The sequence below is a fragment of the Stegastes partitus genome, unplaced genomic scaffold (assembly GCF_000690725.1).
Source record: "Stegastes partitus isolate 25-593 unplaced genomic scaffold, Stegastes_partitus-1.0.2 Scaffold1072, whole genome shotgun sequence".
Lineage (NCBI taxonomy): Eukaryota > Metazoa > Chordata > Actinopteri > Pomacentridae > Stegastes > Stegastes partitus.
Window position 1 is genome coordinate 195315 of NW_007578803.1, and position 26887 is coordinate 222201.

A 26887-nucleotide genomic window follows, 5' to 3' on the forward strand; every position below is an offset into this window, starting at 1 on the left:
TATCTTAAATGAGAAGTCATTTAATTGCTACAGTTCCATGACAACTGAGGTAAAATCCATCTGCTGAGGAAGATGGAATGATACTATAAAAAGCTCCAGAACAGCTACTAAATGGACCTTGTGATGAGATTGTTTGGGAAACATTCAACACTAAAGATTCCCTTTTTCCTTGGCTTTGTTGTACACACACAAGCAGAAAAAGTGTCATTTAAAAGCAAGAATGTAAGATAGAACTTTCAGCTATGTCCTGATTGGTTTTTTTTTTAACCCTTTATTGGCAAGTAAATCATATTTGACACATTAGTTTTTGAGACCTCTACATCATTAGTGTGGTAATTTTATTTTATTTTTTTCAAGAAAAACCTGATGTAGTGCACAGATAATCCATCATGGATCGTAATGTATGCACCAAAAGTGCCAGATGTAGCAAAAATGATACAAATTAAAACTCATATATGCAAATTGTTTTTTGGGGGGTTTTTTTGTAATTATTTGTCAGAAGGTTCAATAAATGCTCCAGTTTAAAAAAAATAAAAAAAAATTCTGGCAATCATTTAATGGTTCAGGCTTTTAAGGGTGCAATTAAGTTATCATCTATGAATAAAGATTTGTTTTGTAACTGAAAACAGCTGATGAATTTGTTGAGCTTGTGCTGTCTAACGCAATTCCGAACATGTAAGTCATACGTTCAGATGGGCTTGGGGGTTCAAACTGAATGTTCAAAAGACTGACCCATCACTCTAAATGCTCTTTTCTGCAAATGGCGAGTGGATAAAACATAAGCCTCTCTCCAAAACCCCTCGTTCTCTATCCAGCTACACAAACAAAATGTCCAGATAATGAGGCCGGGTGAGAAAGTGTAAAGTGGAGGTGTATTGAGGGGCCGTGTAAACTGGCCTAATCCTCCTTCACAGCATTTGTTGTGTCATTAGAGCTGTATGGGTTGTGGATCCTGTGACACGGGCCCTATTCACTCCCATAGCCCTCAGCCAGTGCGCTGCAGAGAGCCAGTGTTGTGTTTGGAGCCGCTATAAGCCACCGCAGATTTTCAAAGACCACACAGGACCTCGGCCCCTGGGGACAGAAAATGAGGTAAAAATCTGGTGACAAGAGGTAAATACCACACACACACACACACACACACAAAAAAAAGACTCCACGATTCACTCAGCAGCTTTATTTTTGTGCAAATCTCTGGTAACACAGTAGCTGAGAGACAAGAGATGTGCTTTGCAACACGCGCTCTACAAGTCAGGACATGACAGAGGACCTGGCTACATGAATAAACCAGTGATGACGTGGTAATGGCATCCCTTTATTTATGGAGGGAGGGGAAGCAGGTGACCAGCTGTTTTATTTTGCTAAACTTGCTGAGATTACTGCCTTTAATCAAACCAATCCATCCTTGTGTTCCAACTTATCTCCCATCAGCACAATAATGAATTTGAATCTCTATTAATACATTCACCTACATGGAGGATATTACTTTATGCTCACAGAATCTGGTGGGAAAAAAAAAAACCCAAACAAACAAACAAACATTCTACGCTGCTGTTTCATTCATATTTGAAGCCTGGAGGAAATTATCTTCTATAGGATACAGTACCATGGAGAGTTACAGTATAGTTTATAGTACATATTATTGTGCATTTAACATTTTTTAAAAACATAAAACACTGAAGTTATGCAATGATATGAGAAACCGCACTTTCTCAGTGACACTGGTCATTCAAGTTTTACTGAAAACAGGTATTTTCAGTTTATTAATGAGTCTGATTTTTAAAAACTGAGACGAGACGGCACCATGCAGTGTGTAAGGCTGAGGTTTCCTATAAGAAGTAAGCCAAGTGTCAGGGTTAAACTATTCAATTACTAAGGGAAGGGGATTTTACTCTAAATTTAATTAAATGGAATTAATGCTCCCCATTCAACAGCTGAATTACATTTTCATTCTCTTTTTAAAGACAACGCTCCAGTAAGTGCGAACCTACTTTGGCTAACTGGTTTAACTTAGGTAACATAGTGTATCTGTTGCCACTGTTGGTGTTTACTCTACTTGGTGCAGCTACTGTACATTCGCCTCCTGTGTGTCGTACCATACAGTGCTGATACGAGGTAGTAGAGATTTATTCATTTACATCTGTAAACCATAAAACTCAGGACAATGACTAATAAATTCATATACAGTACAGTATGATAGAACAAGCATCACAAAGTAGCGATATTGCTTTTGGCTACAGCTCTTATTGCTGGCTTATAACAACATTAAAATGGCTCAGATGATAAAAACAGCTTTGATTATATTTCCCTTTGATTCTAAGTACTTTTCATCTCTCAATACTTAACTACTTGTTGCTTCCTACCACACTAAACTGCAATATTTTATCCCACTACCATTCTGTCCAGAAAGCTCAATACTATTCGCTGTATACCCAACATACTCATCCTTACCTACTCAGTATCTTCAAGTTTCATCACACTATTGTACATTTTAAGACTTTTCAAGACGTTTCAAATGCAAAATAAGTAAAACATAAGGCCAGTTTTGCCAGTGAAATGACTGTGCAATAACAAAAGCACACTCTGTAACAGAGTACTTAACTGCATGGCTAATTTCTCCTTAAAAATGGCTGAAAGTCAACTTTATACTGAAATGATTTGCTGAAATCGTGAGAGTTACATTTAACAGGATTCAAGGTCTTTCGACGTGTCTGAATACTTTTAGTCAAACTGAAAATATTGAAACACTTTTCCAGCACCTGCAGATGCCCTGAATCGGGACGTTTCACTCTTATCTTATTTGGGCTGTTCTTTGAGCTGGTGTTCCCTGAGAGCACCAGTGAAGGTAGCCGTCCACACATGCAGGGCCGTTCCGGCGGAGAGCGTGAGGAAGAAGAGGAAGGCAACTTGGAAACCAAACCAATCCACCACACCTCCGGCCAGAGCGCTAAACGTCAGCTTTCCCAGCACCTCCAGAGTCGCCAGGAAACTGTAGTGGGTTGCCTAAAGGGAGAATGGCAGTCAAGAGGTGGGATAAGGGCAAAAAGAGGAGGAGGAGTGATGAGAGAAGAGATTAAAAGGAGAAGGTAAAGGAGAAGGAAGTGAGAGGAGAAAAAGGACAGGGGGAAAGGAGAGAGTTTGGGAAAGAAAGACGGACATTGTGAGTAAAAGGAGCGACGGGTGGATTGGAGAGTAGGGAGGGGAGAAAAGGTGACACTTCATCCTATCCTCTAGCGCAACTTATCAACTGATTGCTCTTAAGCTTTGATATAGAGCAATTAGCTCCAACAGACAGAGAGACAAGGGAGAGGTGTGATTTGAAATGTTTAGCATAACGCCTCAAAGTGCAAAAGAAAAGGGCAGAAGAGAAAAACACAAAAAGATTGAAAGCCCGAAAGAGAAAGCGTGAGATCATGGCCTGAGACGATGGAAAGAGGCCAAACGAAGAAGAGTATCTGATCTCAGCCTTAAGGCTTTCAAGACGGAGTGAGAGGGAGGGAGAAAGAGAAGGACAGAGATTACCTAATCTCTCCAAGCCTCCTCCCTCTGCCCAACAGCACCACATTCACCAGGTAACTCGGACACACACAGGACTCTAGTGACACCTGGATCACTGAGTAAACAAATTCATTTACTAGATTTAGGATTTTTTCCTTCATCTTAACAAATGCCTTTAGCCCTTCCATCAAATAAAGACAGATTTATATTGTAAGAAGCCTGCACTGACAAGGAAGTAATCCTTCACTCAAAATAATACAGCAAACTTGGAAAAGTCCAGTACAGAAAGTTTACTTTCTGTTGCATACTACTGCACGAGCTCCATTTAAAGGACTATAAATGCTTGTTTTGCTGTCTACAGTTTATATTATTTTAGAAGTCAAGCTGCAACCATTAGTAAAATAATTGATCAGCAGACTGGTAATTGACAATTATTTTGATAACTGATTAAGTGGCTATTTTTAAAGCAAAAAACACAAGAAGATTCTACTGTACCCTGCTGTCGCCAATGATGAGGATTTTCTGTTTTTCTCAGTCCTTCACTGTTAAAGGTGAACTTTTTGGCTACAGACTGCTGATGAGATGAAACAAGAAACTTTTCTAGTGTCTAGTAGTTTAAATGAGTCATCAGCCATTTAAAACAACAATTGGCAGATTAATTGATAAGTATCAGCTCTTAAATCCTTTTGTCACGTTAACGTGGACTGAATTTGTCATCTCTAAATTTCATTGAGAAAAGAGCACGCTGACAAAACCCATACAGAACATTTCTCAAAGGGAAAGAAAAGACTCAAAATGAAACGGTCTGAATCTGATGAATGTTGAGTATCTGTTGGTGAGTTTGGACAATCTGAGCCGTAGCTGTGGTCTGTAGGCCGAGGTAGAGAGCTCTGAGAGCCTGTGTGACCACAGCTAAGTGGAGTGCCTTTATTCTGAGCAACTTGTTTAACAGATTCGGTTTCTTTCTCCTGGGGATCGTTAACAAGCACTCACACTATCAGCTTTCTGTTACTGGATAGCACTACCTTCAATAACACACACATATACGCACAACGAGCACAGGCCAGCTAATGCTCTCCCCTCCTGTACACACACACACACACACACACACATACTGATTCACACACAGATACACTAAAAAGCAAACTGCATATGTGTCATGAGAACCTTTCAAATTAACCGTTATTGTCATCGCATGTTGTCATTGTGCTCTCCTGTTATTTATTTTAATCCATAGCCAGATTCTGATATCTGTGCTACAGCCTGTGATTTTTTTTCCTCCCCTCTTTTTTTTCTGCACTTTAAGACTGACAGCAATTTAAATGATAATTTGTCACCTTCAGAGATTGACTGAGTGATGTCTGAATGGCAGCGTGAACAGCGATCACCTCCAGGCAACGATGGCCCAGTTACGACGGGGACAAAAGGAGTTATGTCAAAGAGGAGAAAACGAGAGAGGAGAGGAAAAAGTCGGAGTGGAAAAGGGAGCATTTAAAGGACTACAGAATGACAAAGAGTGAGATCGTAGGAGGGACAATGCCAGAGAGAGAGGGGGGAAAACAGAGGGAGGAGGGGGCAATGAATAGAAACTGGGTCTGCTTATACTTTTGAGATTTTGCGGTTGGAAACAGCTGATGAGAATTGACAGGTGTAGGTGACAATAGGTGTGGTACTGTACGCGGAGGATCTCCCTCCCCGGCCTCCCTTTGACAACGACCAAAGGAAATGACCTAACTTCACAAAATAGCACAATTAAACTGCAGCAGAGGAAGAGGAGAGAAGGGAAGGAGAGCAGGCGAAAAGAAAAGAAAGATTGTGTTGTCTGTTTGTTAAGCCACAGGAGATGACCTAACACTAAAGAATGACACAATTAACACCACAAAGATGGTGACAAAATTGTTACATAACACAGCCTTGGTCTCCACAATGAGTTTGTTGGCAAGAATGAGTAAAGGCCTTCTTTACCTGAATGCTTTCCTCGGCCCTCTGAGTGCAATGCATCATGGTAGTGAAGGTGAGCGTGGTGATGAGACCGCCCAGAAAGTGTTGAACACTCATGCTCAGGACTGCCATACCTGAGGAAACATACACATGCAAGCAAAATGAATCAAAACCAACCGATCTACAATAACACACACACACAAAAAAAGTACTTCTATTTCTAAAAGAAGGCAGAAAACTATCAGTTTTTCACTGTCGTCTGCTCTGCTGTGCTTCTCACTATACAATTCTATACAGAAGTCAAAGCAGGGAGACAAAGCAGCGAGAAACGGTAAGCTGCTGAAGTGTAGCCCCCCTCCCCTTCACATCCCCGTCCCCAAAACACATGTAGTGTATCCTCTGAGGGGAAGAGGCAGAGCAGTGTTAGTGGGGAAACACAGAGGAACCACAGAGCCTATCTGTCTCTGCTCCCGCTAACACTGAATTATTCACTCAAGCCGCCAGAGTTTTTGCCGAATAAGACTCTTCAGTCAGCGACACAAGGCTGGTGGAGTCACACAGATACATCGACTGATCAGACTGGAAGAGTGGGAAGCGGAGGGTTATCATGTAATATTGAAAAATCTGAAACTGAATGTTTTTCTGTTTTTTTTTTTTTGAACCAGGGGGGGGGGTTGTTGAGTTTTCCTGAAATCTTTGCTCTGGGTTTGAAAATGGAGGAGAAGGAGGCCTGAACTTTCAGTCGGAGAGGCTTGATAGGGGAACAGACAACTCTGGCGGAGATGAATGGCGTGGATTTGATTCCCGAATGCTTTAAGACTGGCTGTGCAGCACAATCACATGTGTCATTCAGACATTAACGACTGAATGGTTCTCTGGAGAGAGACCCTCCTGTCTATCAGTGTTCTCCTCATCACGCACTCGTGTGCTGCATAAATACTGAACATGTGGCTCAAATGCTTGTACTGATAGGCCACTGGCTCCTGACTTTTAGTGAGGAATGTCTAACAGCATCTGAAACTGCCTCATTCCCACTGTTGTCTTCCAGCATGGTTGACAAACATACGGGACAAACTAGTTTGTTTCAAAGAATATTACTCCTTCAAGACAAAGCAATGTTTAACTGTGTCTCCTCTTCACAAGTTAAAAATGTCTATAACATGTTCCACCAAAATACAACACCAGTCTGAGAGAAAATACATCATTTTAATTGGTTTGGTGTGATCCCTTGAAAAAGTCCAAACCCTAATTTGGAAACCACAGGAACATTCAACTGATGGAGAGTCGGCAAGTTTCAGGCCAACATTTTGTTTGGCTGCTATTTGTTGTAAATGACATAAAGGCCTTTGTCAGTCTACAGAGTGATTTACAACTGTCACAGTTAATGTCTATTGTAAAATCCTGCTGTGCAGCTGTTACTTAACCTTAATATCAAATTACTCACTTGCCTGTCATGCCGCAAGAAATCGGCTAACATTTTCTCCTCAACCATAAGACAGAATGAACAACACACACCTTATGTTACATATCCAGAGGCTGAACACAGTAACAGAAACAGTACAATGCAACAGTACTGCAGTCAATCTGGTGAAGATCACTATTTATGTTTTGTTGAGAATGTCGCTAGTGATGACTCAATGTAGTGTTCATTTGTGAGGCTGCATTTGTGCATCTCTCAGTCACTATTGATCAAAGGGTAATTGTGGCCAAGGGCTGACAAGCGAGCTGCAAAATGTATTAAGATGAAATGTTTATTTTCAGTCAGTATCAATAATTGTTTATCATTTTTTTGACCCATTTTGAATAAAGACATACAGAAAAAATAGGATCATTTTAATTTAGCCTTTTTATCAAGGTGCACTGGTTATAATTGCATTGTTAACACAACTTTGGAAAACACACAAATAAATACATTTACACACATACAAAATCTCTCCTTGGTAATAAAGAATTAAAGTACAATCTGGAGACGTATGAAGGGAGACCAGGGTAAAGCCATCACACTGCACTGAGGTTCAAGGTTTCTGATGGTTGGCCAGGAGCGAGTATCCCCAGACAGGGATGTTGCACTTGCCTCCATGTGCACCTGACGTTAAGCTTGTCAGCCCTCGAAGCACACTGCTGGGAGTACGTTGCTTAGGTGGAGGTGGTGGGTTACGCAGGATCGTGGGTGTTTTTAGAACGCAAAGTACATCTCTCAAGGGCAAGCACCGGTCCCTGCCTGTAGTCTCCACCAGGGGAGGGCGGTTGTTGCTCTTTGTAGCTTTGCTGTGTTTAATATGTTCTTGTTTCACCACCTTATGTCACGTTCAAACAGAAGCCATAAACACTGAAACTGAGTTGATTAAACAGTAAATATAGGCTCGTAAAATTCAGTCAGTGTGCTTTTCCAACAAACTCACACTGTACATCTACCACAGAAGCGACGCATTCACATGTACCAGCATGTTGATAGATGTATGTTCTGTGAGTTTTTTGAAAGAGCCAGAAAGTCAAATGAGAACAGTATGTGTATAGGATAGGATTCTAGAACATGAAGTATGTGATTTTACAGAATTCAATAAACAACATGTGTTGCGCTCATCTACCTATATGGAGAACAAATAAAGATTGAGGGTACAATATCTAACATTTCTACATTTAAATGTCTTAAAGCAAATTGACCAGTGTTTTGTGTATTTAGCTGGTTTGTGTACTTACAATATTCCAAGGGTTTCCAACAATATTCAAACACAGAGAAATCCATCATTGTGTTTAACGTAACAGTGCATTTTGTTTTGGTTGGCTGTCAATGGTGTCATATCCTCTTTACCTACGTGGTAAACACTGGATGATACGTCAAAGGTTGCAGAGGGAAGAAGACAAACTAGTGAACTACATGGATAGCCACTCTGTTGTGTTTTTATTGCACTGTCTAAATTTAACACCACAGACAGAAGCACTGGTTTCACTATATTATTGCCTTCATCCCATTTTTATTTACTATGCTGTCTCATATACTTCATTGATCGCGCAAGAGAAAATTCAGGGCCAGCCACACAGAGTAAGGTCCTGAACACTGGAGCAGACAGGGTGAAGGACCTTACTCAAGGGCACAAGAGTGGCAACTTGGTGATGCTGGGGCTTGTACCCCTCGACCTTCTGATCAGTAACCCAAAGCTTTAGCCACTGAGTCCCCCCTGAATAACTTCGCTGCAGTAGCTGTAACTGACTCATCTATTTGTAACTCAACATTAAGGTATATAACGTTACTTGCAACTATTCTATTAGAATGATGCAACATAAATGTGAATAAAATTGTTATACATTAACTCGTGATTTCTGATTAAATCATGTCATTTAGATTTTCATCAGCAACAGTGGTGATGACAGCAACTCCCATGATCCCACAGTACGACCTGACGCCATCAAACTAAATCTTTTGTTAGTGTTTTGAAAGAGAGACACAAATTTAACACTGTGTGTTTAACAGGGTCACCATAACTCCTTCTTTTGAGTATCTAAACACTTCAAAAGTGGTTTTGTATCCATTTTAAATACCAACCTACACTGACAGCTGTATAGCTTATGTAGTAATGCTATTTAATATGTAATATATACTGTCAGGGCAGATAATTTAGGTTGCAATTAAATTTGAGACTGCCACCTTTTTTGTGACTGTGTTTTAGCTTGTTTCTCACCTTTCATGAGCGGTGATGGTTCCAGCACAGTGAGCAGAGAACTCTGGAAGACCATGCTGACGGTTCGCAATACAAACACACGTCGCATCAGTGCCCCGATGCTGAGGAGAGATCAACAAACAAACCAAGTATCAGAGAGATATTCACCTTCAACTTTTGAGTAGGGGTGTATCGATGAGCAGTGTGAGATGTGATGACAGCGACTCCAGGCTAGTGTCATTAAATTTAGAGACATTCGGTGTTTCTTTTCAAGTCGCACACAATTACACATACACTCTTGCATGCGCACACACAATTACATGCGTGCACGTGCATAAGTAAACAAGTCCCCAGACACTAATTGATTCCCTGTTAGTGCAAGAAAATCATCCCCCTGTGGGTTTGGTACATGACGTAATCAATAACCTAAGGAGATCCCCAGCATGAAGAAGATAATTAATCACTGTTAACATACATACAAACACACGCACACAGACACAAACACATACGCAGACGCACTCACACTGTTGTGTGACATCAGGGATTAACAATGCCAATCACTCAGAGGATGCCTGCCACTCAAAGGACTATGTGTGTGTTTGTTTATGTTTTTTTGCATGTAATTATTTATGTGTAAAAAAGGTTGTGAGGAAGAAGGAGTCTGTTACACAAAGCAGAATATCTGATTTATTTGGATACGTGCACTGAGCAATACCAACTTATTTTTTTAATCATATTTTTAAGTGTTATTCCAGTATATTAGTAGATGGGTCCAAACTGTGAAAGCTTAAATTTTCTTGTATATCGCCATTGTTCTCCTGGTGGACGGTAGAAATGACACAAGCACTGAGAGAAAAGATAGCTTACAAGCACTCAACCAGGCCCACTCTGATTACATGCTCTAGAGCTGTAACTAACAACTGCTTTCTGTAATTAGTTGATCTACAGATTCTTTTTTCTCAACTGATAGGTTAAAGTGCACGTAAAGCAATAATAAACATATGTTCTGAGTTTGTCACATTCCAGAAAACTATGTTAACCAGTCTGCCAATTTGCATTATTAAAAGAAAACACCCAGTAAAGAAAATGAGGTTGCAGTATTGTAGAAAAAATAAACAATATTCTCTGCTCTGAAAGGCTGGGAGCATGTCTGTTAAAGGCACTGACTGACAGCTTTCACACCAGCCCAAATACACCGTACTAATCATGCAAATGGACTTGTGTTTCTTTTAACTGAACCAAACAAGTTAGATGTGAAATCACAATTGGTAACTGCAGGTATTTTCATCACTTTGTACTCATATAATAAACTAAGCCCAAAAGGCAATTTACACTCATTGATGGACATGCACTGCTAACGATGGCACCAGATATTGGTGGGAGGAGAGAATGACAACCAGGGAGGGAGATAGGCCGAATCCCAGTCTCCACTTTAAGGCCTAAGCACGAAATCCTCAGTTTTAGCTAAAATCACAAATAAATTTGGACTCATATTACATTTGCAGTTGATTAGCTGCTCTGTTGATTACTCCCTGTTTGTGACATTATAGTGTTTGTACATGTTAGTAAATAACCAAAAGTCAGGACGGCCATGAACATATGTAAATCCTATGCAGATGCTTGAATGAAAATACAAACAACTCAACAAACGTCACTTACAGATAAACTTTCTAGAATACTTAATGCACCATCCATGCTTGGTTTGTGCACATTTTGTGGCAGAGGACAACTACACGTATGTTAACAGTTTCACAATGAACTAGGGGAAAGTCCCTCAGGTAAGTGTGCAGACATGAAGGCGAACAGAAAGGGCACCTAATAGCATAGCAGGGTGTATGTGCAATCCTATTTTAACATCATAGTGTTACAGGGATCGGTCATGCCAGGTACGGCTTCAGTGGCTCATTTAGCTGTAATTTGTGGCCCATCCAAAAAATCCTGAACATAAAAAATGATGAAAAACTATTTAACAGTCAAAGTCCATAATTCAGTACTATGTTGACACTGCTTTCACTGCTTTCAGCAATTATTTATTGACATGTATGATGCATTTAGAAATAAATCTCTGCACTTCCTTTACGCACACTTTAATGGCTTTGTTTACAAGACATCTGAAAGTGATGAAAGAGGTCCTTCAACTTCCGCGAGCCCAAGGTGATGTCATAAAATCTATTTATTTCACTTTTGTTATTTCTGTACAAAACATTGCCCTCTCCCTTCCGCCACCCGTCTCTGTATCTTTACCTCACCCTCTCTCCCCTATCCGCCCAGACTTTCCTTACCTCTTTGCTGGAAAACCAATCCTGCATCATTCACATGCTAAAGACATTCTTCTCTCTGCTGCTCCTTTACCTCCCGTCTCAATGACAGCCTTTCATATCACGCACTCTCCGGAGATGTTGAGGGGTGTGTGTGTGCGTGTGTGTGTGTGTGTGTGTGTGTGTGCGTGTGAGAAAGCGAACCTGCCTGGCTGCCACCTCACACGGGCCAGGCCCAGATAAGAATAGCCATGTTCTCAGGTTGCCAGTGGCGGTTGTAAAGGGGGTCACTCACTGACCACTCAGCCGTTTCTGATGGTAGGGAGGATAAACCTTCCAACTGAGCTTTTAGAGGTGGGACAACAGCCTACCGGACAGCCCTTTCTCTGTGTGTGAGTGAATGTGTGGGTGACAGGACGAGGCAGGGCAGGAGAAGTGTTCGACTGGCAGCGCAAGGTGCATGCAACCAAAAATGTAAACCTGAACAGAAATGTGTCTTTTGTCAGTCTATATAATCAAACTCATTACTTACTTCAATTACTTTAGGAAAGGTAATTTTATAAACTGTCTAAGGAATAAAGTAACCATTCTAGTATTTCTGACCAAGTGAATCAGTCCAAACTTTTTTCTATTTTCATCAACCCCAAACATCTCAGACGCTGCAAATTGGATTTTAGCAAAGGCTGGGTAAGTTATTAAATCGCTATCTCCACAGTCTGATTCATTAGCGTTACTATGACGCTCACCGGCAAAGAGAGGTTCCTCACTTAGAAGTTCAGTTACCATGTCATAAACTGTGTTTTTCCGATTGCTGCATCCTGTGTGGGTTTAAATAGCAGAGTGTTTTAAAAGGTTTTGGGGACGACAAATTAGGAATGCACTGTTCTCACATGTTCTCTCCCAAAACAGACACAAGGTATCAGCAGACAGTGAGTACCGAAACAAAATCATCACTAAGTATTAGAACCTGATGGTATCGTGTATTTACCGCATCCATCAGTGTAATCCACTATCCTGTGAGTTCCACAATATATCTGTCTATCTCTGCATTTAGAGAACATACCTCAGAGTGCTTGTTTTATTTTTTGTATTTGTCTGTGTGTGAACATTTTACTGCCGTTATAAGCTACAGTGTCCTTTACAAGTAAGATGGAGACGGAGAGTGAAAGATCAAAAGCCAAAGTATGACAATGACATCTTTTGAAAGCGCTTTCCCGTCAACAAAATTTCTGCCTTTAGAGGCTTCCTCTGTGTTTTTTAGTGTCACTTGACTAGAGGAGAAAACCTGGGAGCTGGTTGGGAGAAAAAAAAAGGGCAAACAGACTGACATCAGAGAGAGCAACTAATACATGTCAATGGATGGGTAAGCAAACAGACACACATACAGTACTCGCACAGATGCCAACACATACACAACCCTCAAAGCCATTAACTAATAAACACAACACACCTACAGCATCCTGATCACTTGTAACTGGGTACAAAATGGGCTAAATTAATGCCAAAAAATGATCTAGGTGTGAATCAAAAGAAGGCATGAAGGTTGGATGCTTTGTTAAGAGCACAGTAATGTATGGATTGCAAAGTACCACACTATCCTCCATAAAGGCATTGTCGTTATTTATAGTCCCCATTACATCACACTGGCCATAGGCAGCCTTGCACTATAATGTGATCCTAGTGTAAGCAGACGGAAAACCTTATGCAACGATGGTCAGGCAAAATCGGCACAATGTCAATTTGCTAAAGGGGAAAAACATGAAAATGTTGCATATGATGATATTATTAAGACAAGAATTATTTATGTGAAACCAGATTAAATCAAAAATCATTTCCTATAGAAATAACATTCAATCTGTCCACTGATGAATTCATACATAATAAAAACAATAATTTTAATCTAAAGTGACTCCATTTTTTTTTTGAGAAAATGTCAAAAAGATCACATCCAATGAGCACAGTAAATAATGTCTGATACGTATCACAGACACTGTAATACAGTGATCCGAAACATCCTAGTGTCTGTCTGTAAATCTGACAATTAAATTCAACTGGGTGCCTACTGTCTCTACGATCAAACCCTGAGAGGTGTGTGTGTGTTTCTATATGTGTGTGTGCGTGCACATGAGTGTGCATCATGGATTTGCTTCTCATGCTGTTCTTACACCACACACCACACAGGGGGTCCCTGAGCTCTCAAACAAGGCAATGTTTACTTAAATTACTGTACACATGCAGTCACAGAGGCTGAAAGACAGACACACACACACACACACACACACACACACCCACACACACACACAACTTGAACAATGGGCACAGAGGGATGAGTGATGAGGAGAAGGTAAAGGAGAATTCTGCATGAAAGTGGGAGTCAGTGTACACAAAAAACTTGGAAGAAAAAAAAAAGAGCAAGGTGAGGAAGATGATGGGATATGAGCACAGCATGTGAGGAAGTAAGATCAATGTTTATGTGGTGCAGTGGACTGTAGCTTTTTAGTCTTGTCTCAGATTTCTCACTAAAAACTCACAATCAGCCTCACAAACAAATATTGTTTTTAACCCCTTGATTGTTACACTTTTGCTTTTAATACTGCTTGTTTTTAGTTGTGTTACTGCAGTCTGTGTGGCACTTTTTTTTTTTTTCTGCTGGCAGCATGGTGCAAACATTTTCTACCGCTTTAACCCTGCTTGTTTCTAACTGCGCTGTAATGACTCTACCAAGTGATCTAAAAAATCTCTTGTGACTGGGGGTCACTCAGGTCCAGTCAATGATCACGTTCATATGTAAATATTAGATTTGAAATGATTAGTTGATTAATCGATAGACAGACACAACCATTTCACTAATCAGTCAATCCTGTGAGTCAGGTTTGAGAGAGAAAAAAAATGCTGAAGTTACCTGGTTCAGGCTTCTGAAATGTTAACATTTGCATGTTTTTGTAGTCTTCTATGACAGTAAACTGTTGGTTGGACAAAACGAGATATTTGAAATTGTGTCCTTTGATTCTGGGAAAATGTAACGAGCATTTTTTCAGCACGCTTTGACAGTTTTAATATGCTGAATGACTGATTGGTTCATTGAGGAAAAAACTGGCAGATTAATCCCTGATTAAATGAGTTCGTTCCAAAGCTTGTGAATATCAGACAACTGCACAAAAAATGCGATCACAGGCATTTGATATGTTTTCAAGTGCATTTTCCCCAAAAAGCCTACAAAAAGATAACACTGAAGCCAATCACAGTGAAGCACTAGTGATCACTGAAAAAGTGGGGAGAATGACGAAGGCTACCTGAACTGAGCGAGCAGCAGGCCTCCCAGGGACGACCCACAGATGGAGAAGCCCATGGCGATAACGCCGTTCCAAAAGCCGAGCTCCCTGGCAGTCATGTGATGATCCAACAGGAAAAGAGGAAACATGGTGACTGCACCCTGCTCACCTGTATACACATTGACAGGAGACAGAGGTGGACGAAGAGGAAAGCGCAGAGGAAGGGGAAGTGGAGAGACAGAAGTAGAAGAAGGAAAGGGAAAAGGAAACAGAAACAAGGGATGAGTTGCATGGTCACACATGCTGATGACAGAATTAAGATCTGCAGAGTAAAATACAATCAGTGCACAATGCATTATGTACTGTATGTCTCTGACTAAGCATTACTATTTTTCACCTACAGTAAATATGTGAGACACCTCCTGAATACACATGCCTATTCTAATCACAGTCAAATACGAAGGAGGTGTTGTATCAAACTGTTTTGCCTGCACGAATGAACAACATGGTTTTTCTGAGATGACGACTGCAGAATCAAATGCAGCACACCGACATGTGGCGCACCTAGGCCTATTCCTGGAAAGTGTCAATAATAGATGCCTGACAAGAAAAAGAATACCCTCAGTCACTTTATCAAACGGGGGCCTAGCACTTTTCCTAAAGCACAAAAAGGAAAACACAACAAAAACACAAAAACTTCCGCAGATGAAACAGACCTCACAAAGACCTTTCAGTCAAAATAAAAAGTTTCTGTCAGACAGTAAGACTTTCTCTGTGTGGCGTTGAGTGTGGGGGTAATGTTCTGCTGAACATTACAGTAAAATATTCAGTGGTGCCGAGTATACGCCATTATTATATTAATGGAGACTGACTTCAGAAAGACAGTGGGACCAAGGAGCTGCGTGAGTGACAGCTTGGCTCCCAGACTGCTGTCAAAGACGTCGCAACACAACCGACGATTCACTCACTCAGTCAGCCAGGAGACAAACAAAAATAGAGGAAGAGGAAAAAAGGCAGATGAAACAGACTGATATAAAAAAAATAATAAGAGAAAGCTGAGAAGCTCCCAGTGATAGGAAGTGCGGCAGCAGAGTTAGAGTGTCACCGTTGTAACGGTGGTGTGACAACCCGGCAGAAACGTGGGGAAGGAAATGTGGATTCTCTGCGTCGAAAACACCCGTCTCTCAATTCTGTCACTCATGTTTCACTGTTGGCAATGTGCACGCGATTAATACAGACGGGAGCAACGATGTTCAAGTTTGTCATGTAAATTAATTTAGCCAATCAGATAGGGATCTCCTCAAAACATATCTACCTGTCTGACAGACAAACGTACTTTTTTTCCCTTTCAGACAAAGAGAAGAGGACCAAGAGCTACAACTACTACAAATCCACAATCTTCACATCAATGGAAATGTGCTCAACAGTATGCAGTCTGCACTAAAGCTGGGAAATAAGCTAAATTTATCAAATTACCAATGTTAGGACTCTGTTATTAATAGAAGTGGGTTCATATTGCAAATCTGAATAGACCGAACAAAACATAGTTCAATTGAGAGCAATACAAATACAAATAAGTCGGCACAACCAGGAAAATAACTTGTGGATGAATGTTAACAATTAAGGGAAAATCCTCATGCACTGATGTATTATCAAAATTCTATCTATTACACTTCTATTACACTTGTCAATAATAAACTCCTTGTTAAAATATTGTGATAACAAAGCTGAATCAATTAGTGAACCACAAAAGGATGAATTGTCTCTGTAACTTTTCAAGCAAAAGAATCAGATAGTTTTACCTTCACAAATGTGTGGATTTGATGCTTTTATTTACTAAATGTGACAGTGAACTGAAGATCTTTGGGTCTTTGACGATCTTATAAAACAAGCAATCTAAATATGTCACATTTGCCTTCGGGGAATCACAATAGGTATTCTTCACTATTTTCTTACGTTCTATAGTCAAAGTAATCAATCATTACCTCAAAATAATCAACAAATTTGTCATTAGAAAGAAAGAAATTGCGAGTTGCAGCCATACAAAATTATGATTTGAGATCCTTTTGTTGAACTCTAAAATAATGAGCACACTGAAATAAATAAAGATGATAATGATGCACTGGATTCATTTGCCACTAATCGAATTTACTGCACCTCTGAAAAAAAACATGAACAAATTTATGTGAAAATCCAGTCGTAGTGCACCCTTGAAATGGAGTCATCGGGGTAAATAGGAATCTCTTTGTCTTGATCTTCAGTATCCGGTTAGATGTTGCGCAAACAAGCAGTAAAACAGGCTTTCATTGGTGAATAGGATGTGCAGTGGGATTTTATTTGAATATGTCTTGTTTTTTCAGTGGCCAGTTTTGAAATGGCAAAAATTACAGTAGATGATTTTAATGTCAGACATTGATTTCCATGTCTGCTCAGTGGGTGCTGCACTGATCTCTGTGCATTTTTCACATTTTAATCTCTGTCATCTTCTGTGCTGAACTGTTTGGAGTTGCATCCACTGTGCGGTAACTATAGTAGTCATAATAAAGTAAACATTGGCAGCATCAGTACCCATGATGCCAGGGTTGTTTACCCATGGTTCTGCGCTCCCGTGCCTGTCTGTCTGTTGTTGAGCTCAAAGCTCAGAGCTTTCACAGTCCTGCCTTCAACTAATTATTTCTTTAAAGTGGGGGGGAGGGAGCAGGGGGAGGGCATGCAGACAAACACAACCATGCTGATTATTCCTTTCTATAAATATTCTCAAAGCAACAATTGTCCATTTCAGCAGGGATTTCATTAGACATCCGCAAAGATTAAACAGCGTGGAGGGGAAGGAGGAAAGAGTGGAACAAGAGTGAAACTGGGGAGAGGGTAAGAGAAAAGAAACGGAGTGGGGAGAAAGAGAAAGTAAATAGTGATGACAAGAAAAACAAAGAAATAAATAGAAGGTAAAAAGAAACAGCGGTGGGTTTAAAAGGGCAGAAGAAGCAGAAAAAAATGAGACGGAGTGCAGGAAATGACAATCACAAAGTCATAAATAAAAGCGATGCGAGTTGAACATGACTGGAGAGATAGGACAGCAGCAGGGATGGAGACAGCGAAAGACTGAGGAAGAGGAGGAGGGGCAGATGAACAGAGACATTGTTAGGAGGTTAGTGAAGAGGAAACAGAGGAGGGATGGCAGGCTCAAAGAAACCCTGTGTTTACAGACAGCGCAGAAAGACAAAACAATTTAACATTAAGAGGGAAAGTGACAGAAAGAAGGGAGATGGGGTTGTTTTATTTATCCTCCTTATTTAAAGGTGCTTGATGGCAACATCAATCACTGACTAGACTTGGAAGCAAGTATAGCAGGTCCCAAACACCCTGACACGTTGACAGGGAAAGAAACAAAACTATTTAGCATTAAAGGCACTGAAAAGATACATCCTGGATCAGCTCATTACAAATGTGTGGTAATTCGTGGTCAGGCCAGGGCAACATCAGCTGACCTCAAGATGCACATTTCTGACAATGCTACAAAAAAATGAACAATTCAAATTAAGTTCAGAAATGGGGAAATTTTTGAGAGAAATGTTGAATTTAATTGCAACAGATTGTGCAGATTTACTCAATAAATTGGAGACTCACTGTATTTTTCAAGCACCAATAAAAGTTTGGAAACATTTGAGGGAAATCTGATAACAGATGTGGTGTTCACAACCACAAAGACCTGGTGAGACCTAAAAACATTTGACTTTCTGATTATTACGAACAACTCAGGGTGTTTTCTATTAACTTCAACAATGCTACCCAGGAATTTAAACACACAGACTTTTACATAACATTTTCATCATCTTTTACTGGATGACAGTGGGGTTGTCTTAGTTGTTCTAGTTGCTGAAAATACTGCATGACAACATCCATTTATCATTACTTAACTGATATATTAGTAAGGTAAATTTACCTAAAGAAACTGGTTTTGGTGTGAAGTACATAAATAAAAAAAAAAGAGGTCCAGGTGTTAGCAGTGCAAAAAAACCTACACGCAACTTTGTGTGGCTCAGTAAGACTGAAAAAGCTGTTTCAAATTATTTGTATTTTCATTTTGTGAAACAGGTTGAAAAAGAGCTCCTCCTATCTTGACCGGTCTCACTTGTTTCTCTACTAGTTTAGCAATAATACAATGGCTTTTAAATATTCTACACATATTCCTGAATCCTTTATGCATGGTGATCAAATGAGATGTATATATGTGTGTGTGCATTAGAAGGAGGGGTGGGCGGGGGCGGTCGGTGGTCGCATGAAGCAGGATCACAAAAGGATAAAGTTGAGATGAGGGTGAGAGGTCGACGAGGACAGTGGGTTGAAAATCCTGATGTCCGTGTTGCAGCTTAGACAAAAGAGCTGGCGGAGCAGGGAGAGATCACTGAGGACACACAGTCATCCTGCAGAACCACATTATCACTCCCCGCAGAGAGCTTGGGTAAATGGAGACATGTTCATACATAGTGGATTTTTGAGCACCGCGTACACTCGCACACACACACACATTTTTCACCTCCTTGGGTTCCCCGAGGACAAAAGAGTAAACAGAACCCCGTCTATACACGATTTCACAATATCCAATGCATATTAGTCTATTCACACACACACACACACACACATACACACCACACACACACACTAGGATGTCCCTGCAGATGTCAAGGAGTTCTTTGTGGCCCTCGGGGCTCATGAACATGGGAAAATACACTGTAAGTAGGAAGAAGCAAGACAACCAGTATCTCTCTAACCAACACAAACCTGCAAGGTTACTGGGTTGTTTTTTTTTTCCCCCCTCTGTCTATTTTCTGAAAAATTATGCAATATTATTGTCCATTCAGGATCTTACAGCAAATACATGATTCCTATAGTACTTCTATAAACAAAAGATGCCTTTATAATCAATTATTAGCACCTGATGCTGATTTTTTATCATTAAGAACGAGGAACTGACTTTGCATATAGATACAGCTCGTTATGTGTGATTTATGGGGCAAAAATACAGAACTGGACCTTTAAACATCTAGAATGATTATGTAGCCTCTATGTATTAGCGTGGATAAATGTGTTTATTCCTGTTTCCACTGTGCCCTCCGTCTCTCTCAGGGCACCATGTGGTGGTTGTTCATTAATTCATCCCCTCCTTCAGCCTCCCTCCCTGCAGTCCTTCTTTTCCTCTCTGGAAAAAAAAACAAAAAAAAAACACACTCTCTCCTCAACTTTTTCTCTAAAACTACTAGCTAAAACTAATGCAGTGTAGTACATCAGTCCTGCAATAAATCATACCTCTGCAAAGATGATAATGTTGATTTTTTAGGGAATGTTTCAAATATTTTGCATATTTTGTTTGCCACATGCATATAGTGTATTTTACAATTAATCATTCAAGCTGTCTTTTCAGGGCGAAAGGTTGAAAGGGAGGGCTGGAACAAAGCTTTACTTTTTCTGCTCATCCATCCATCCCTCCACACACCTGGTCACTTCCCCAGAGAAAGTCACCATCAGGGTCCACCTCTTCTCACCATCATTCATATCTCTTGTCAAACATGTGGGGCTTACTGACTCTCTACTTTAAAAACCAAAAAAAAAAAAAGAAAAGAAACAGTGCCCTGATGTGTGTAGCACTGCATCACAGACCTACAGTTGAGTAGCTACTTGAAAATAATCACTGAAAAATTAGGATAATAAGGTCATTTTGGCTGTAATTGCTCAGTGTTTGAGGTACTTCACATTCAAAGAAGTAAAAAAGGAATTTTTCTCAAATTACAGAGGTCCCAGAATGTATTTCAACTCTTAAGCCACACTTAAAAATATATGAATTACATATCATAAGATAGCTCAATGTCAAAAAGGGACTTTACTTAAAAGAAATGTAGCACAAGCACATTTGTCAATCACAATATAAAACAAAGATTAGTATTTAAATAATATAAGATCGAAAGTTTCGAAACAAAGACAAAAAAGTATTTGGACGCTCAATGGTGGCCTCATGAAAGATCACAGTTAGATTTGTTAAAATGTTTGAGTATTTAGTTTTCTGTAAATTTACAGCGCTGCTTGTCAATGTTTGGACATGGAATTGATCATTTTTTGTTACAGCTGTGGTGAAAATATCCTCCATGTTCTAACTAGCAAAGCTCTCAGCTCACACAAACTAGAGCATCAGTGAGCTGATACTTTTTTTTTTTTTTTAATGTGCATGGCACCCAATAGGTGCTTGATTGGTTTCTGTCCTGTGCAAAATTTCAACAGGCTTTGGATCATAACCCTGCAGAATAAATCTAGTCCCAATGCTTGAATATATTTTTTAACTGATTTAAATTAGTATTCTAAATTCCTAATTTAAGATTCCGTCAATAAACTTATATTCAACTACACCACTGCAACAAAAACAGCCCTCAACTTTAACGCTCTCAGGCTTTGACCTCCGTGCTTCCCACCGTACCCTTCATGCAGTCTGGTTGGGAATTCTTCCCCTGGCTTTCTCCACACAAACTTTGTACTATTAGATCCGTGCTAGTTAACACAACGCACGTCTCCAAAAGCCGCTGTCTTTCTGTGCATGTTCTTTTAAATCTAATCCTAGTTGGCTTATTCTTTGAGTTTTTGAATAGTTTCTGCTGTATCACTCTCCCTTTGTACCCACACTCTTTGATCTTATGTCGAATCTTCTCTGAACTGAAACCGGTAATTCTCGTTTTTTTTTTCTTCTTTTTTTCTTGATTTTACAATTATGCAGTCCGGTCTGCTGCCAGTCTCTCTGAGTCTGCATGTGCGCCCTCTGTTCTCGGTCACAAGTCTTGCATTATTTTATTTTTTTCTTTACTTTCTGACAATATAACCAACTGTGAAGGATGAAAGATGAAGTTGAAAGTGGCCTTAACCTTTTCTCAGAGCTCACTTCATTTGTCTTTGCCATTTTTTTAGTTGCTTTTAACTAACAAGTTCAAAAGGGAATTATATAGAAAATATTAAGTCAATTAGCTGTCACATACGTTCACACAGGTGCTCCTAGCAGAGTAACTGCAGGTGTTGCTGTTGTTGTTTTAGTAGTTGTTTGTTAAGGATCAAATACCACTTAATCTAATATTTTATGAAATAACTGAAGGAACCTCATGGAAGTTTGCTGACAGTCTGACTGACCAAATATGGTTTGGGAATACAGGATATTAAAATGTTTATATCCAACATTTAAGCCTACTTCAACTTTAAGCCTCCATTGTTTGCCTCTTTCCTGGCCTTTTTCCCCATTTTCTCCCTGCCTACTTCCCTCCCCCCTCCTCACGCCCTCCATCCGTCCCCTCGGGTCTACCCAGACAGTTCTCCCATCATGCCTGTGGCCTCAGATGGCACAGGGGTCACAGTTCAGACACGAGGCTCCCGATGATTGGCCACAGTGTTGGACGCAGCGCAAACTCAGAGTTCATTAGGGATAGATGAGGGAGATGGGTCTGTGCATGTGCATTTGTGTGGATCTGTGCGTGTGCGTGTGTGTGCGTGTGCCTGTGTGTGTGTGTGTGTGTGTGTGTGTGAAGTGGGGGGTTCAGACAGGCAGATTACCGGTCTCACACAAACATACCCACATACCCCTTGAACAAAAACAATACTGTCTCACATAGGCAATTATGCTGGCACATTCAGGCCTAATCTAAAATATTATACAACCTTTTCTTTTTTGTGCGCAAAGGTGGGAAACATTTAAATTGCTACAACAGGAAATGCTAACAAGTGACAAGACTGGTAATGTATCTACAGTGCTCAATCACGGCACTGAAAATACTAAGAGTAATTACTGTTGTAATCATGAGCATCAGCCAACAGTGCGTGTGTGTGAATGTGTATGTGTGTGTGTGTGTGCGTGTCTGTGCTCGTGTGACAGGGAGAGTGTTTGGTAGGGGGGTGCTCCCTAGACAGATTAGGGGGTCCAGCCAGCCTTCATATTTTGTCTAGTAGTGTCGTCTGCTGGGGCTTATCCGATTACTGAGCCACCCTTAACACTCTCTCAAAAACACACACGCACACACATACACACACAATTTAAAAACAAAGGCATATACATTGATGCGCATACACAAGTAAAGACTATGCAAATGCGAGGAGACAATTATATTCCCACCACCCACGTACACACGTACACATAAACACACATCAGCAGGATGCGCCGTCTTCCATTTCAGTTTCTGAACGCCACAGACACAAAGACACTCTAATCCTTACATAATCCCCTTCTGCTACCAAACACCAAACTCTGGTCATATCAACTCTGTCTCCCACACACACAAACTCCACTATTTCAAAACTACTTTAAAATTTTTGCTTTTTATTGGCACGAACCCATTCAAAACTGTGTGCGTGAACTCACGATGCATTCAAACTAACATTATATTCTTATTCAAGTGCCTTAAGTTTGGACTTGTAAAACTGTGGCATTAAAAACAACTTCTTTATCTGTTCAAAGTTTGTATTTCCCAGCGTGCCAACAGAAACTGCTAAAACATGATAAAATGCCATGCAATGATTGCTTTCCAAACTTCTTCAGGAAGCTCATGTCTGAGTTCAGTAGTGATAGAAACACCAACAGAGACATCTAGTGGTGATCTTTGAGCCCTACAGGAGACAGTCACAAACTTCAAACGGGTCAGTATCTGCAAATATACCTTTTCATTGTCTCTGGATGGTTATATTTTCAGGTTGGCTTGCAAATACAGGTAGATAAATAAAAATGGATGAAGAGAAAAACTGATGTCCCATTTCTAGGCTGATAACTACAACTTCTCCATTGTGAGGATTTTCAACTTTTCTCTGTTTTCTATATTCCCAAACTAAATGTCTTTGAGATTATTGTTTGGACAAAATATGTGATGGACAATTAATAAAATCAATTGACAGAAAAATCAATAAGAAAAACAAATTACAGTGAAATCAAGGAAGTTTCAGACAAAATATCAGTCTAACTTTTTGGTGGCAAAGGCATAAAAGGGACTACGAATAATATCTTTATCTCCAGTATTTGTATAATTTATGAGTGTATTCATTTAAATTTCAACATGTGCCTAATCAGACTTACCTAGTTTGTATGTGAGGACATACAGGACTGTCCAAGGTGTGCCAGGCACTGCCAGCAGCTTCCTCCACACCCTCCATGGCCTCATAGCATCGGCTCCCTGCCCTCCCCTCCTGCTGCCATCTGCCTGCTGGCCCTTTACAGTCTCATCATCCAGCACAGGGGCCCCCCACACAAATAGAGCAACGCCTGCATACACAAACGTCAGCAGCATAAACATCCAGCTCCATCCAGCCACGTCAATCACAGCCAAGAGGCCACCTCCAGCAAACACTGACCCGGCTTTGTAGCCCACGACTTGGGCCGTGTTGCCAAGCCCCAGCTCCCCACGTCCTTTCAACAGCCCCACCGCGGCCCCGTCTACAGCAATATCCTGCACAGAAGCCAGGGTGTTCATGGCCAACAGGGTCCCGGCTACTCCCCAGATGTGTGCCTCTGGGGCCAGGGCAGCACTGGAGAGGCATGTCAGAGCCAGACCAGACACCGTCCCCACCAGCCAGCGGCGCTTGGTACCGATGCGGTCCACCAAAGGGGCCCAGAGTACTTTGAGCACCCAGGGGAAGTAGAGTATCTTGGTGAAACCGATGCGGGTGAGGGAGTGACCAGCTCCACGCAGGTAGACAGGGAGCAGGGAAGACTGGAGACCATAGGGGATGCCCTGAACAAAGTACAGCAGGCCTAAGAAAACTAGTTTGTCATTCATGATCTATCTCCAAAAGTAGCCCTCTGGTTGAGCTGACACTGCAGTGGTCCATTGGTCAGGTCACTGTCATTATTTAGATCAAAAGGGGAGAACTTCAATTGACCCAGATGAGCTGATGGACCTAAAATAAAAGACAAGAGTGAGAAATTCAGGGTTATTTCTGATGAACTTAGAATCTTGTTGTGTAAGATACTGGGTGACTAAATACTTCCACAGCTCAAACCTGCAGCCTTAAAAGGGTGCATCCTTCTGCAGTTTTACTGCCTCTTTGCCCAGCTCAGTTACCAGCAACGTGCTAACGAAGGCCCCCTCAAATTCAAAGGACTTGTGCTCATAAACATGTTCAACATTATTGCTACCACGTGTGTTTTAATCATTTGCTCTCTATCAAAACACAAGCATGACTTTGCATCGTTGACATTTCGCGACAGGTTTAACAGTTAAGTTTGTTGCCAAACTGACTGCTACATACCGTTAGCCGGCTAGCAGGCTGTCATGCTAAACGTAGTTAACGAACAGCTTTAAAACACATGTACACCACATGTCAGTATTAGATTTGTGGTTTAGTTGCAGTTTGAAAGTAATACAGAATAGTTGCGTATCTGGTATGAGAGAAATATTAACACATACGGGGAAGAAAGTTGGTTAGCCTAGCATTAGCTCACCGGTCAGGGTGCTCCGCTTGTTTATAGTTGTGGTCCGGATGAGCTATGAGGTTGCCAGGTTCTTCAGCAGCAATCCCCCTTCTGCGGATGGCAACCTGAGAGTGGATCGTGAGTATTAACCTTTAGAGATCTAATAAGCCAACGGCCGGCTTTCTGTTTAGAGTATTTTACTATTGGTTATTATTATTGTTATTAGCATTATTATTACTATCATCGTTGTTACAGTACAGAAAAAGGTTTTATCACCTAACCTGGCAGCACGAGCTCTGCTAATCACACTAAAATATTCAAGGATTCAAGGATTCAAGGCCTTTATTGGTCACAAACACAGTTGTACATGGTATAACGCGCAGTGAAATGCTTTGTGAACCTGTTCCACACCGAAGCAATATTAAAAAGATGAATAAGAATACAGATTAAAACACATAAGAAATACACACACACACAGAGAAAAAGAGAGAGAGAAGGGGATAAAAATAATCAAAAAATAAATACATGCAATTTTCAAACTGCAAAAGGAGATAGAATAAATAGAGAAATTAATAATACCATATACATGTATATATACAAGGTGGAAAGTGGCTAGTTGGATTGTTTACTGAGTCTATTGTTTCAGGTTAAGCAGGCTGACAGCCTGAGGGAAGAAGCCCCTCTTCATCCTCTCGGTGTTTGCCTTCAGGCAGCGGTAACGCCACCCTGACGGCAGCAGAGAGAACAGTCTGTGGCTGGGGTCGTTGGGCTCACGTGCAATCTTCCTGGCCTTTATAAAATTAATAGTTTAAATATAGTCTACAACAGCTGTATTCACACTTTTTGCATGTGACCCACTGATCATTCCCTTAAGTATTACATCTCTTATTTCTATATGTATATATGCATTGGATCTTATATCTCTAGATTATGTATTTATACAGCTGAAACCAGAAGTTTACATGCACTGTATAAAAAGACATACAATTTTTTCCTCACTGTATGACATTAAATCAGACAAAACTTTTCCTGTTTTCAGTCAGTTAGGATTACCAAAATTGTTTATATTTGCTAAATGCCAGAATAATGACAGAGATTTTTTTTTAAATTACTTTCTTCCAAGTCAGAAGTTTACATACACAAAGATTGCTATACCTTCAAACTATTTGGGAAAGCCCAGATGATGATGTCATCACTTTGGAAGATTTTGATGGGTTAATAGACACCATTTGACTTAATCGGAGGCACACCTGTGGATGTATTTTAAGGCACACCTCAAACACACTGCTTCCTTTTGTGACAACATGTGAAAATCTAAAGAAATCAGCCAAGATATCTGGAAGAGAATTGTGGACCTCCACAAGTCTGGTTCATCCTTGGGTACAATTTCCAGATGCCTAAAGGTTCCCTGTTTTGATGTTCAGTTTTGGTGCAAAAGTGTGGATCAACCCCAGCACAAAAGCAAAAGACCTTGTGAAGATGCTGCTGAAGCTGGTAAGAGAGTATCATTATCCACAGTGAAACCAGTCCTGTACTGACATGGGCTGAAAGGCTACTCAGAGAGGAAGAAGACATTATTCCAAAAGCAACATAAAAAAGCCAGAATGCAATAATAAAAATTGATCAGATTTATATAGCGCTTTTCTAACTCAGAGTCACTTTACATTGTCAGTTTTTCATTCACACACATTCATTCCAGTGATGGTAGCTACGTTTGTAGCCACATCTGCCCTGGGGCAGACTGACAGAGGTGTGGCTGCCATTCTGCGCCTATGGACCCTCTGACCACCACCTCAAACAATCCATTCATATGCATTCACACCAGGCAAGGTGGGT

At 40.5% G+C, this 26887-nt stretch overlaps 1 protein-coding gene across 3 annotated transcripts; it reads right to left on the reverse strand.

The window, feature by feature from the left end:
- Positions 1-258: 258 nt before the first annotated feature.
- On the reverse strand, positions 259-25126 carry mfsd3 (major facilitator superfamily domain containing 3). 3 transcript variants are annotated; one of them, XM_008295713.1, is made up of 7 exons: positions 25082-25126; positions 23717-24537; positions 14650-14797; positions 9120-9220; positions 5464-5573; positions 2760-3003; positions 259-1074 (listed from the first exon to the last, which is right to left on the reverse strand). In XM_008295713.1, the coding sequence occupies exons 2-6, from the start codon at positions 24414-24416 to the stop codon at positions 2797-2799; spliced, it is 1266 nt and encodes a 421-aa protein (XP_008293935.1). In that variant the 5' UTR covers positions 24417-24537; positions 25082-25126; the 3' UTR covers positions 259-1074; positions 2760-2796. The 3 variants fall into 3 exon arrangements, with proteins under 3 accessions (XP_008293935.1, XP_008293933.1, XP_008293934.1); XM_008295711.1 differs by lacking the exon at positions 259-1074 and having other exon boundaries at positions 1163-3003; XM_008295712.1 differs by lacking the exon at positions 259-1074 and having other exon boundaries at positions 1163-3003; positions 25047-25082.
- Between the last annotated feature and the right edge of the window lie 1761 nt (positions 25127-26887).

Bases quoted from the DNA above. Each gene is read 5' to 3' on its own strand.
- mfsd3 (XM_008295713.1), bottom strand. From the start codon at position 24,416: ATGAATGACAAACTAGTTTTCTTAGGCCTGCTGTACTTTGTTCAGGGC. The intron at 9,221-14,649 runs GTAGCCTTCGTC...ATCTCTCCTCAG, and splicing joins CTGCTGCTCGCTCAGTTCAG to CATCGGGGCACTGATGCGAC. The intron at 3,004-5,463 runs GTAAAGAAGGCC...TTCTCCCTTTAG, and splicing joins GGGCCGAGGAAAGCATTCAG to GCAACCCACTACAGTTTCCT.